Source organism: Stegodyphus dumicola, chromosome X2 (genome assembly GCF_044657685.1).
Source record: "Stegodyphus dumicola isolate Sdum_Otavi_A_Nest chromosome X2, ASM4465768v1".
Taxonomy (NCBI): Eukaryota; Metazoa; Arthropoda; class Arachnida; order Araneae; family Eresidae; genus Stegodyphus; species Stegodyphus dumicola.
The window spans coordinates 22,642,147-22,657,021 of record NC_140781.1 but is presented as its reverse complement, the minus strand read 5'-3'; the positions used below and the strand labels follow the sequence as shown (position 1 = coordinate 22,657,021).

General features: G+C 31.8%; 1 protein-coding gene across 1 annotated transcript in view; it reads left to right on the top strand.

Annotated features, from left to right (window-relative positions):
• CenG1A (Centaurin gamma 1A) overlaps positions 1–14,875 on the top strand; it is a 197,418-nt gene that overhangs the window by 168,779 nt on the left and 13,764 nt on the right. Inside the window, exons 14-18 of the mRNA XM_085809112.1 lie at positions 3,719–3,796; positions 3,886–3,982; positions 7,712–7,829; positions 9,373–9,477; positions 9,698–9,782. Coding sequence (XP_085665238.1) covers positions 3,719–3,796; positions 3,886–3,982; positions 7,712–7,829; positions 9,373–9,477; positions 9,698–9,782 — 483 coding nt within the window. The remainder of the gene's footprint in view (positions 1–3,718; positions 3,797–3,885; positions 3,983–7,711; positions 7,830–9,372; positions 9,478–9,697; positions 9,783–14,875) is intronic.

Sequence of the window (14,875 nt, the reverse complement as noted above, 5' to 3'; positions counted from 1 at the left end):
TGTAATGTTCTTTCCTAAGTCACCCTTTTCACTCTTTTTATCTCACTAATATTTAAGTCACTCAGTAATTTTAAATTAGTCAGTCAGTCCTTTTATTTCAGTAATATTTAAATTTCATTCTGTAGGGTTCCGCACACTTTTTGTCTAAAATAAATATCAATGAACCTAGTAAACTGTTAGTGACTTATCGCAGAGTTCAATTAACTAAAGATGTAGCCTCATGAAGGGTTAAAATACCCATTATTTTACTCAATTATGAATAAAAGTTGGCCCCTCTCTCGGGCTTAAACTCAGAATAAGAAATAAACTATAACTAATTAAAGGAGACTTAGCCGAAGCGAAGTATCCGACATAATTAGCCCTGAATTTAAAATAGCCAGCAAATATCAAAAGGCATGTAATAATGTGGCCGAGCATAACAGCTTCATCAAGAGAGATTTAGCCCGAAGGCAACACACACTACTCAGGATTCCTAGCTCTCTCTCACAAAGTAAGTTGAACCTTCCTTAAATAATTCATATAACTCATTTGCATTCAACACGAATCTAAAAACTCATTCTAGTAGGGAGTTGTAAGTGCAAACAAAAATTGGTAGAAAAGCGACTTTAAAATTAAAATTTAACTTACAATTGTTTAATTTCCAAGTTACAATTGTTACAAATGATAGAGTTATATTCTTTAGTACTCATATGCCTTCTGGCATATCTAGTGTTCTAAACATAGGTTGGCTGCTAGTATATATGCATCAGCACCCCTGACACAGTTCACATACCCTTTTTCAATCAGGTCTTCTCAAAATTCGCTATTGACATGTGTAGGTATGCTTTGTTTCTAGCTAATATCCGATTCCTGAAACTGCCTTCCTGAAACTTCAGTGGTAAAGTCGCTGAACACTGGTAGTTCGGTCCGAGGTTCGAATCCCGCGAACGGGCTGGCTAAATGGGCGTTTTCGTGTTTTAACTATGTGTAATGTGTATACGAGCCAGTTCCCTTAGAAAGGCCTCCACGAAGGCATCCCTTCCCTTAGGCAGATAGCCCTCAAGGCTTTGCCATAATCACACATACACACACTCCGAGGCAAGCATGTCTTCAACTACACATGGCTTCCAAGGTGAAAAAATGGATTTCACATGATAGAAGCGTCAGTTATTGACCCACCTGACATTTCTAACACCTTTATTTTGCTGACTGAACAAACTTATAGTTATGATTGTTCTATATATGATATTTGCATAATTTTGCAGCTAAATTTATATAACTTCTTCTATCGGGTAGTGTATTCTTTAATAATTTTTGGTGCATTTTTGCAAAACCCAACAAACTTGTTATATTAATTCTCTGCTTTGTGCATTCATAAATATATTTTTTGTTTAACAAGAAAATTCTGTGCAGATTTCTTTTAGTCTGTATCCAATAGTAGAAATTTGAAATGCTAGTTTTCAGTGTGTGACTGGTGTGTTTAATCTCTTTAAACTTTTGAACTGTTCGTGATCAGATCAAAAATCACTTACTTCTGAAATTAAACTATTTGGGGACTAGCAACATCATATAATTTTCCTTGATGATTTGTGAAATACATATGTAGGATTTGAAAACTAATTATAAATAGAATAAAATAATAGCTTTAATTTTCAGTAATTCATTATCTCTTCTTTTGGGGGGGTATTTCCTCTATTCCATCGTACAAATATTAATTCTTCATAATAAATCATTCTAAATAGTCTACAGGCTATAGGAAGTCATGAAATTATTACTAATGGAGGTTCAGTGACCCACGTCATATTTACTTTATGTAGAGATATCTTGACTATAATTGTCATATTCAGCACAAAAAATAAAAACTTTCTTTTACATGTCCATCAAATTATACTAAAATAGTTGGTTATTCATTATAAAACTAGCATCTCTGTATTGTAAAGCACTGTAAAATGGACTTACCTAGAAACATAATACAATATTAAACTAAACGCTCGTAAAAAATAGACAGGTCTGCAACTTTTAATAATATCATCGGATAGGCCCGTTTTAGTGAACTTTCAAATAAAAAGTTCTTATTGTAAGGATCCCTCTGTTGGTCAGTCAGAGGAATATTAATGTAAGTAGTCCCTACAGTTACTAGGCTCATTAAATTTAGCAACACACCATCGAGAAAAGATTGCTATTTATATGTGTGTTGTGAATAGATCGCCTTGTTTTAGGGCATGATCTTTTTAGTGTAGCTGAACATTACGGTCATAGCTGCGGCTGGCTCTCTATCCCAGTTATTTAGAGGTGAATAAATGTTCCTGCATAAAGTATGTCTTTTCATGAAATCCATAAGTTAAGATTCCTTGTTCAGATTGCATAAAAAGTAAGCCAGGAACCATACCTGTATGATGTAAAGTCTTAAGTGATTTTAATTGGAGAAAATATTTTAGTGCTTTCATTCAATATTGGTGACTGCCAAACTTCTGGGCATGTTGTTCAGTACTGTGCCATGAATGTACCAGCAGTACCTCAAAAAGTACAAAAGCTGATGTGGATTATACAAAATGTAGCTTTAAACCAGAAACTCGTGCAAGGTGTTCAAATACCTCTAATCATATTGAAGGCAATTGTACAAGAAACGCAACTAGACAGATTTTGATGCAGATGCTTTGTCCAGCATTTGCATCAGAATCTGTTCATTGGCAACTGACACGACTTGGTTACAATAGTTGGCAGCTAGCTTGAATTCTACTGCTGCTGGGAAAACATTGATTGTTTCAATTTTCAAAATCGCACCATCAATTTCCAAAATCACACCATCACTGTATGGTAGAAGAATGAAAACGTGTTTTGGTCTCATGAATCAAGATTCTGAGTGCTGTTAGTAGATGATAAGAGTTTATGTGTAGCATAAACTGCATGAAGCACTGCAGGCATTGTATAAACCAGTGGCAATGTTATAATTGTCTGGGCTCTCATGCTGGATTATGCCCATTGCTGTGCTGAACTGTTAGCTGATCATCTCCAACTTTTTGTATGCTTATTTTTCTCACAGAATGATGCCCTGTTTCAAGCAGATAATGTTCCACCATACCAGCCACACATGATACAGGAATGGTTCAGCAAGCATAACAATAAGGTTGGAATACTCACTGTCACTAGAGGTGACCAGATATGAATCCTCTTGAGTATTTGTGAAACATGCTGCTCATCATCTCATTGTTGGGACTCGGCACATGCTTTGCGGTGCAAACAGCTTAGAGAGCTTTGTGATAATACCATATCGTTTTCAGCAGTACATGGAATAGCGCAGTGTGTACAATAATGTCTTTTATGTTTATATTTTGTATGCATAAGAAATTCAATAAATGTTTTTATCATAAAACATACAAGAAAAAATTCATTTATTTAGTTAGTTATTCGCAGTAAGTTAAAATTAGGGCTGAAAAGTAATTCCGTTGTGCTGCTAGGGCTTCAGAATTCATTACTTCATTTGTATTATGGCATAAGGCATAACACTGTGGATTTAACCATCAGTTCTATTTAAAATGTTGAATGCATATCCATTATCAGTTATTTTTTCGTTTCCCAGGATTATTGTTAATATAATACACATTTCAATATTTGCGATTTTTTTTAATTTACTATCTTTCATGGGAAATTTGACAAGGAATTTATAGTTAATCATAGTATTTATTGGTTTTATATGTATTTCTTTTAATACAAACTTTTCATCATACTTTTCTTTCAGGATCGTGAAGCATGGATTACAGCCATTGAACAACAGATACTCACTAGTTTGCAGGGGAATGAGAGTTGTAAAACTAAAGTAAGTTATAGTTATTCTTATTTATATTGTGATTGTTTTAAAAATATGTATACTTTCATTGCTGTTTTTATCTTCATAAAATTTTTCAGTCAGGTCGTACAACATCAGCTGTTGATCCTGCTTCAATCCAGGCCATCAAGAACAGTATACCTGGCAATAGTCATTGTGTAGACTGTGATGCTCCAAGTATGGCTTTCTTTTTAAATTATTGCAGATTTCTAGAATATTTTGCAAGTTCCTTTATTTTGTTTAATCATTGTTTTTATGTGATGTTTGTTCAGCTAAAAAATATGTTTGTACCATCTGTTCTGATTTATAGTAGTTTTATTATATATAATTGTACTGTTTTGTAGTACGTATAGTTATTTGAAAGTCTCCAGATCTATGCTGTGTCCTGAGAATTTGACAAGTAACTATGTAGATAGTAAAGGCCATGGCCTGCAGAGTACTTTAAGTAGTAGAAGGAAATGAGGGGTTAGGAACTGGAGCTGTGATGTGTAGTGGAGTAAGCTTGGAGTTGCATGGAGTAAGCTTAATGGCACCAGCAGTAGTTAAGTAGTAGTAATGCATCAAAATCAGAGATGCAGCAAACAAGAACCATGGTAAGAGGTTATAGTGGCAAGTATTGCAATTCGATATCTTGTGGGCATTAACAACTTTTTAACTGCTGTTTTCATTTACATTTCCTTGATATATACTACCATGCAGAAGTACTAGACTAAAGAATTCCCCCCCTTTTCTTTCCTTTTTGTATGATTGTATTAAAAAAATTTATTGTTATAAGAATATTTCTAAAAATTCAGTTTGAACTTCAGGAGCATTTTCTGTGTTTTACCATCAACACAGAGTTTCCGAAAATGAAAGTTTTAGTTAAAATCGGTTTTACTTCAATCACAGCTTTCAACCTTCCTAATTAATTTTTGCTAAATTTTATTTTTGAATTTTTTTCAAACTTTTGGTACTTGCTTCTCAAGAGTACCTTATGATAATTATGAATTTGGAAGTTCTTGATTAATAAAACCCATTTTGAAGCTATGAACTTTAGTAGAACAGCACAGGATTGAAGTACTTCTATTTCCTTTTTTGGGGGGGGAAGGAAACGTAGATGAATTTTTCAGAATATCCATTTGCAGTATTACAGTGAATTCTTGTAGTCATTTTTGTATTGGTAATAAATTATTGACTAATGAAACAACGACTATTTGATGTGCTATTAAGAATCATAATTTATAATCATAGGGTTATGCCATAATCATAGGGTTATGTTTTCTGATCCATCTCTCCATAAATTTTATGCAGATATCCTACATTATTAGTACAGTAGAAGCCCAAAAATTCGCAAAGCCTGGGGACCAGAGGTTGGCGGATTTTAGGATTTCAGGACAGAAAAGATAAATCATAATATTCAGACTAAAAGTGCAAAATAAATAAGATACATTAAATTAAATTATTATATACATTATTGCAATAACTTATTGTATGCATTAAATTATTATTACATATATAAATTTATTATATTATTCATTGTATTATATATACACAGCATCGAGGTTTGCCGATTTTGCCTTGTGCAAAGATTTCCGGTTTTGGATTCCGGTGTTAGAATCACTGTTGCTGTAAAATTTCAACAGCTTTTCATTATTTTTCTGTATATCATACACAATCGTTTTGCAATTCCATACGATTCTGCTATAAACCGAGGAGTAGCACATGCTTCCATCTTTTGAAGAATTTGCTCTTTTTGCATTACCGTCAATGCGACATGTTTACGTTTTTCAACGTTGCAAGCAGTAAAATCATGAGTGTGTTTCTTTTTTGTAATTGTATTAAAAAGGGCTTAAATTTAAAATATTCTTAATTCTTCTTAATATCCACAAAATATCCGGATTTAAAAAAAAAGGCACACTAAATAATTTTGTGAAATAACAAGCTCAGAAAATAACAACAACGTAAATGCAAATCTGCTGTATAATGGGTTTAATAATTAAGTGATTGACATTTTTCTAGATTTTTCATCAGACTGGATACCAAACATAAATTTAAGTGAAATGGATGACCAATCTCCACTTGTATAATAAGACCCAAAATACAACATATGGTGCCATTTGTTGCCAGAAATAATTTAAAATATTATGCATAATTACTTTACTACAGCTTGAACGATGGCTGATGTTGTTTAATGACAATAATTCTGTTTATATTTCTGAAGTGTCTTCTAAAATGAGCAATGTTATATTCTTAGCCCTGTGATTCTTGTAAAAGAAGTGAAAATGTATTGAGGAGGATGCTCTTCTCATCTGGAGAGTAAACAACCATGTGCTTCAAAGACAAAGAAAACACCTTTACTGGGGAACAATATGAGTTGAAACGTTATCACTCAAAAAGTGTTTCTAGAGCTAAAACAAAAAACAAATAGCAGAGCAAAAAATAGAAGTTTTAATTGAAATTATTAACTAAAGTTGAACTGCATGTTTGGAACAACAGCCTCTCGAAACATTGTTGCCAGAACTTATTAGCTAAAATATATAATATTATTATTCAATTTTTAACATACTTTAACAATTTCCATATTGAATAAATATTAAAAATAATAATAACAAACTAGAAGAGAAAGGTCACAAGAGTTTTATCTTACCACAAAGAATCACCATTCTTGTTTTAAATAAAGGTTTAGTCATTATGTCAGCAACTTGCTCCTCTGTAGGTATCTGCTGCAGAATGATTTGCTTTTCTAGAACTTTCTCTAACATGAAAAAGTGCTTGATATCGATATGTTTTGTATTTCGATAAAACTCAGGATTTTATGACACTCTCAACTGCTGCGGTGTTATCTACCTGAACTACTGGAACTTCATCTAACTTGGTAACAAGACTAAATAATCGCTTTCACCAAATTACTTAATATAAGATACCTTAAAGCTCCTACAGCTTCTGTAAAAGGGGAAATTTCTGTGTTTGGTTTATCATCCTTTTTCTTTTTGGTTAAAATTTCATTCAGGATACGAATTTGTACTAGTTTGCAATCTTCCAGCCGAAATACTTGAAGAATCCTTTTACATCAGCTTGTTGACTAATTTTGATACATCCATTTTTCAAGATGCTTAATTTCAAGTTCAAGAGAGTATACTGCAGGTTTGGTTGTGATTGGGAATCACACTTTCAATTTTCTAAGAAATTTTTCAGATTCTTGTAGATCCGTTGATGCTACCAAACCATCATCTACATACAAGCATACGACTAGCATCTTGCGATTTTTGTTTCTTTATATATAATCATGGGTCTACTTCACTTCCTTTGAAGCCAAGCTGTGACACAAAGGCTCCAAAATACTTATTTTAACAGCATGATACTTGCTTTAGCCCATATAAACTGCATTTCAGCTTACAGACTTTGTCAGAACCATCACTATATCTTTCTGGTTGGTTGTTGCATGTATATGAATTCTTCAAGTGTTCCATATAAGAATGCAGAACAGGTATCAAACTGAGAATAATGCATTTTCTCGTTGGCTGCAATACTGAGAATTGAATGAAAAGTTCCTAACATTTACTGTCATACATACCAAATGTCAAATTTTACCTTTTATCTAAATTCTGACATTTACATGGCAAAAGGCTTTTGTTTTAAAATAATGAGATATTCATTCTGGTATTTCGGAAATTATTTTAGAATGTTGGAAAATAGTATCTCTGCTACATTTAAAAGAAAGTGTGAGTTAAATTAGCTTTCTTCTTAATTTCTGATCCTGCTCTAAATATAATATTGTTGATTCATGGAAAATATGATTATCTCGATTAACAAATGTTATATATTAAAATACTCAATATCAAGGTTATTTTTAAGCTTAAGAGATTAAAGTTTAGACTGTTAAGACTGTAAGAGATTAAAGTTAGACCTTTATTTTTATCTCTTTAGATCCTGACTGGGCCAGTCTTAATATTGGAGCCTTAATGTGCATTGAATGTTCTGGTATTCACCGGAATTTAGGTTCTCATATATCTAGGGTTAGGTCTTTGGATTTAGATGAATGGTTGTAAGTATTTATTAATAATAATATACTTTGACATTAAAAAGATGTTTTTTAACATATTAACAAAAAATTGTTTGAGTCTTCTGAATAAGTATTCTGTGTTTGAAATGGCCATTATATGGTTTTCTTAGTTTTTTCTTAGTCTGTAATAAGTTGTATCAAAATATTATGTTTAAAAATATTTTGAATTATCATGAAGTTTAATGCTGATTTATCGTGAAACTTATTATTTTTTAATTCTTTAGCAAAAATCCGAAGTTGCTACAGAGTAAAAACTATTTCTAAAATTCCTCTTTCTGTATGGAGGACTGTAATGTATGGCAGTTGTATTTTTATGTCAGTTGTAAATTCATAGAAAGGTTGTACCTAATTTGTGGGTCAAAATCTGTTTGTGATACACATTCTGATAGCTGCATTTTAAATTGAGTGAGCTGTAAATATCATCTAGCAAATGTCTTGTTCAAAAGCATCTCTAATTCACAATTTGGCAAAACTGCATGTTTTGGGACAGAACTGGGCTTGCATGCAGTAAAGGAGGATAGCATTGTATTGTATAAATAGTAAAAGGGTATTCTTACCATAGCATTATGGAGTAGAGAATGGATGTTATATTCTGTTTTGAACTTGATAAAAATACATCTGAGACTTGAGATACATGTTTATCTGAAGCACAGTCAATCTTTGCCCAATCCGTCAAAAGATTAGTCTTTGATGCCAAAATTTAATGTGCTTGGTTTATGCAAAAATGGAGTGATGGCTAACAGATGGCTGTATATCAGGATATGATTTTCCAGTTGAATGTGCAGCAGGTTTTGTTGAATGATAAGGTTGTTTTTGTGGATGTTAACATAATCATACATAGTGCTTTGATTTAACAAACGTGATGAACTGATCATACCAAACTATTATTAATGCCAAAATCAAATTACAGCTTTTAAGCACTTATAGGAATATCATCTCATTCTTGATCAGCCAATACCTTTACCCAGAATGTAAAACTGGTTTGCCATTTTTTACATACTTGATGATTTCATTTCCAGATCTGTTAGCTGAAATTGACAGTAATAATATTTTTAATTTATGTGGATTTTAGTATTATTTGTGTGAATATTTGGGAACCATTTTGTCCAATCATACAGCTTATACAGAACTTTTTTTCTGTTCTCAGGCAGTAATTTAGATTGTGTTTCACCACCTTTATTTCCATTTGAACTGCTCACTACTTAGTTTTTACAGTAGATATAGCAAACACCTTTTCCTGTTTTTATTAGTAGATATTTTGTCTTTCTTATTCATTAGTACTATTTTCTGTTCTGAGGGCTGAAGAGAGTTTTGTTGAAGATTCCTTTGAATCTGTCATTGCTCTGTTTATATAAATATTGTTACATTGCAAATTGCATGTAATGCTCTGACAATGTTATGACCTATTTGTAACCATTTATCTTGTTTTTTAATGTTTTCTTGTCTCTAAAGTATTATAAAATTTTCTAAGAATTTTTGTTTATTAAATGAGATGATTTTAAACTGTAATATTTTGATTTTATAGACCAGAACATGTAAGTGTAATGTTGTCTCTTGGAAATACAATAGCAAATAGCATCTGGGAAGGCAATACCAGAGGTAGAGCCAAACCCACACCTAATTCAAGCAGGTACTAATGATACTATTATATCTAAATATTTCAGTTTTTGAAATGGCTTTCTTTTATTTTAACTTTTTATATTATCTTTTTGTATTTAATTTAAACTAGATTAATAATATATTACAATGTTGTATTTGTAAAAAAAAATTGCATACCTATGTTAATTTAATCAGATCATAATAAAATAATATAGTTTTTTCAAATTTTCCCTTCCCCCTTGTTTTTGCAGAGAAGAAAAGGAGAGGTGGATACGTGCTAAGTATGAATTTAAAGAATTTTTAACTCCTATATCTTCCAGCACACCAGTAGGCCAGGTAAGCATTTTGATATTTTGAAATATAAAATATAAGTGTTGTTATTTTAATTTGAAACAGCTGGTGAAAATATATTTTTAACAGCTAAATAAATTTAAGTTATAAACTTGGCATATTTTTTTCTAACCTTGTATGTGTAAATTACAATGAAAAATAATTAATTTTTGTCCTTTGTTGTATGGACTTCTGATTTTATGAATTCGGCCCATCAAAACGCTAGTAAAACAGAAAGTTCCCAAATGGAAATAGCATTAAAAAACCAAGACCCCCTTTTTTACAATTTTATACTGAGTTTTATTTTTAAAATTTGAAAATGATAACTAATTGTGAACTGTTTTATAATTACTTGTCAGGACGAGCATTTTATTCTGTAAAGCTGATGCCTGCAGTCTGTTACATATTTGTTAACTGTATCCAACAAATCTTATATAACACATTGCTTGGTAACAGAAAATTGCATCTGAAAGATTATAGTTTGATTGCTACAGTTGCCTTACATCATCTGATCACAGGTCGTATATGTAAGAGGCACGGTAATAAGAAACAAATACACTGATGATGTACTGCAGCTTTCCAGGCTTAGCAAAAGGCATTTGTCGGCATAACATGTCACCACCTACAGTTAATGTTATTAGGCATCCTCTGTCTGGGAGAACCCTGACTCCGAGTTCTCTTGCTATTCAGGAACCTGTGGGCTGTGATTGGTCATCATGTGAATGTCTTCTAGCACACTTACATTGAGAATGAATTGGTGTTATAATATATCGTATAGACAATATCGTATAGTCAATATCGTATAGACTATGGAATCTCAGAAGAATTTAAATACTTATTGAATAAGTATCATGAGTTGCAACACCCAAACCAGTGTTTGCACTGCTTGCCCATTTATTCATTGGGCACGTGTCACTGTGTATTAATGAAAAAGCCATATATATATATATATATGGCTTTTATATATATATATATATACTGATTTACTGTATGATTACCACCTGTAATGACTTGCATTTATATGGTTTCTAATTTGTTTGATAATTGATCATATGTGAAAATAAAAGAAAATTGAATTGCATGTTCTTTAATTACAAATTCTTGGACAGTTCTTCCAGAAGTGTCAGCAATAATGTTCTTATATTTATATCAGAAAATATGTAGGTTTTTTTTAAAAAAAAAGCTCAAAGGGGCAATTTGCCCAGAAGGGCTATTAATTTTGTTTTGGCATTTTGCGTTGATTCACTGTAAATGGCAAGTCACTTTTTAAATTGTTGCCACCAAATATTAGAGCCGTGTATTATATTTAAGGCAGATAAATAATGAAGAATCTGCATAAATGTATGTATGTTTCTTGCATTGTGGTAAAACAGTAGTACCTAGATCCATCAAATTTTAAATAACGTACGTTTTCACCGGAATATGGGCATCTGGAAGCCCAAATTTGGAATTTGTTTTATTATCTATTTCATATTTTGTAAAGCATTTATAAGTTTTTGCTTAAGAAACTGAACAATCTGAAAGCAAGCAATGGCAACACTGTATGGAAAAAAATTTATCACCGGCACACGAGACTGTGTATTGGATATTCTAAAGTATACTCTTTTAAATATTATGTGATATTGCTGTTGAATTGAATTTTATGGTTTAAGTGTGAAGAACATGGTGTTTAATAATGTCTTTTTGGGTATAATATAAAATCTGAAGGCTTTTTTTTTTTTTTATGTGTGATATTTTAGCAGTCGTGGACATGAATGACGAAGCTTGGCATCAAAGTCCGGGCATTGCTGTAGGTGAGCATTAAGACAGCAGAATAATGACACAGAAGGATTTTGCTTTTAATTGCACATCTTTATTCAATTCCAATGGCAGATAATCTTTCTTTTAGATGAAATTCTCCTAATTAGGTATCAAATAGAGTTTCAAACTAAATACGATGAAATCTGTACTTTTGACGTCATAACTGTTCTAACAAAGGGAAGAAAGATGAGAAGCGCAGCAGCATAGATCTTCAGAAAAAATAAAGGGTCTATTTTTATCTTGGATATTTTTGGTACTACATTTTTGTTCAAACAGCAAAATGTATCTATCAATGGGAATATCGCTTTTAGATCCATAAAAAATAGGAAATTGAAATTTTGTTGTGTCAATAGCGGCCATCAATTCTTGTGTGTTTGTTGACATTGCGGCTTTAGCTTCTGTATTCATAATTTAAGCACCAATAATCAGTTTACACAAAATTCAATTTTGAAGCATAAATCTTGAATATGAAATCATCACTAAAAATTTTTCACATTATACCAAAATATTAACCTGAATCACGATACACTTTGCTGAAAAATTTTCACTAATCACTTTACACGTAACGCATATCACGGCACACTTGAAAGACACTTCATATTTGTAGCCGACGAAAAGCAAAAGCACAGGAAAATTCTGTTTGCAGATGAATTGATGCACAATGCAATTTCCTTGACCCACTGTTGAATTTAGAAGCATGTTAGAAATAAATCCAGGAGCTCTTTTCCCACGTAGAGGATAAATCCTGCCGGCTAATTAATAAAGCTGTGATATTTTAGAAGTCGTGGACATGAACAACGAAGCTTGGCATCAAAGTTCGGGCATTGCTGTAGCTGAGTGTTAAGATAGCAGAATGATGACGCAGAAGGATTTTGGTTTTAATTGCATATCTTTATTCAATTCCAATGGCAGATAATCTTTCTTTTGGATGAAACTTTCCTAATAACATATCAAATAGTGTTGGTTTTTTAAAATTGGCATATATATAACATTCTCAAAAGAATCATCCACTTCTAACAAAAATCCTTTTTCATCCTTTTTATATGGTTTTGGTGGTTCATCAGCTTCTATCACACTTCTCCATATCTTTAAACTTCTTAATTCACTTTCAACTCTGTTGGCCCAAATAAGATATATATCGTCACTTAATTTTTCTATATGACTCAAATTTATCATATTATATGCCATATTTTCTAATTTATATTCACTAATTATAATACAAGTCTAATTTATCTCTTAGAGAAATTGGCTATTTTGTTAAGCCTAAACAACATCAATGTTCTATCTGAAAGTTTATTAACAGAGGGGGCAACCACGCTCTACTACCAAATGTTGGTTTTTTAAGATTGGCATATATATAACATTCTCAAAAGAATCATCCACTTCTAACAAAAATACATTATGGCAATATACAAAAAGAAAACTTTATTAAAGAAAATCAGACATAAAAAATCTTACCACATTCTACCAAACCATAATAATAAAAAACTCTCTCTTCCAGATACATTTTTAACTCATTCTTTTTACAATTTAATTTCAATGTTACCAAAATATTAAACTTAATATTAACTTAAAAGTATGCTTTATAAACAAATACTATCAATTCCCCCCTTATTTGTATTTAAAGATATAATTTTAATCAGTCAGTCAGTCAGTCATGTCCATACTTTAATAGTTCCTCTTTTAATTTCACCCTAGGTAGATACTTTGTTAAAATATCCGCTTCTTGATTTTGTGAACACACAAACTGAGGAATGATTTGATTCATTTCATATTCAGCCTTAACAAAGAAATATTTTTTATTAATGTGCCTTGAACTGCTACTTTGTTTTGGTTTTTTAATCCAATCTATTAATGCTTGACAGTCTGTTTTAATTCCTATTGGTTTGTCAATTAGATCATCTTGACCCAATTCTTCAAGTAAAAAGATGTACCATTTAACTTCACATGCACATTCGCAGAATGCTAAAAGTTCAGCTTCCATTGTAGATAGAGCAACTATTCTTTGTTTGTTGCACTTCCAATTTATGAAATTTTTGCCTAATTTAATGAAATAACCTCCAAATGATTTTCCATCTTCAGTGGTACACTGAAGTACTTTTCAGTAACTTGCATCTCATGTAGCATTTAATTTCCCATTGTCTGAAGTATACACTAAACAAGTATTTTGTGTTCCTTTAATATATCTAAATATCCTCTTTACAGCTTTCCAGTGTTTCTCTCTGGGATCTTGATTATATCTTGACAAATTACTTACTGCAAAAGCTAAGTCTGGCCTTGTGCCTGTTGCTAAGTACATCAATGAACCTAATGCTTCTTGATATTTTGTCTTCGACACAGGTGGTGAAGATGCTATGTCATCAAGATTTCCACCCAATATTCCTGGAGTCTTGATAGGTTTACATTCATCCATTTCAAAGTTTTTTAAGATTTTAGTTATATAGTTTTCTTGACTGAGTATAAGTTTTCCAGATTCTTGCCGGATGTCTATTCCTAAAAATTTTTGTGTTTGAGTGACTTCTCGTAATGTGAACAATTTAGATAGTTGAGAGATGATGTCATTTATCTCAGAATTTGAATTTCCAATCACCATTAAGTCATCCACATATACTGCTATGATAAAATAGTTGATCTTATCTTTATAAATATAAACACATGGATCTGACTTTAGTCTAGTTAAATTCTTTTCTTTAAGAACTTTACATAATTCATCATACCAGCATTTTCCTGATTGTGGTAATCCATATATACTTTTGTTTACAAGATATACTTTGTTCGGATCTGATATAAAGCCAGGTGGTTGTTCCATGTAAATTGATTTATCCAAGTATCCATTTAAATATGCAGTTTTTACATCGAAAAATCTTATTTTGTAGTTTTTGTAAACTGTAATCGATAGTAATGTTCTTAAAGTTGCAAGTCTCATTACTGGGCTAAATCCATCTTCATAATCAATTCCTTTTCTTTGATTAAATCCGGTCGCTACTAGTCTTGCTTTGTAAATTGTTTCTAATTTACCCTTTTCATCTCTTTTTGAGAATATCCAGCGGTTTTTAATAACTTTCTTATCGATAGGTCTTTCAACTAATTCCCAGACTTCATTAGCCTCCATTGAACTCAATTCTTCTGTCATTGCTCTTAGCCAGAATTCACTTTCAGCAGATTCTATAGCTTCATCATACGTCTTAGGTAATCCTTCATTTGTATTGTATACTACATAATCTTTTAATTTTTCTGGGGGCTTCGTAATTCGCGCTGGTCTTTTCTGTACAGGATTTCTATGATTATCATTTCCAGGT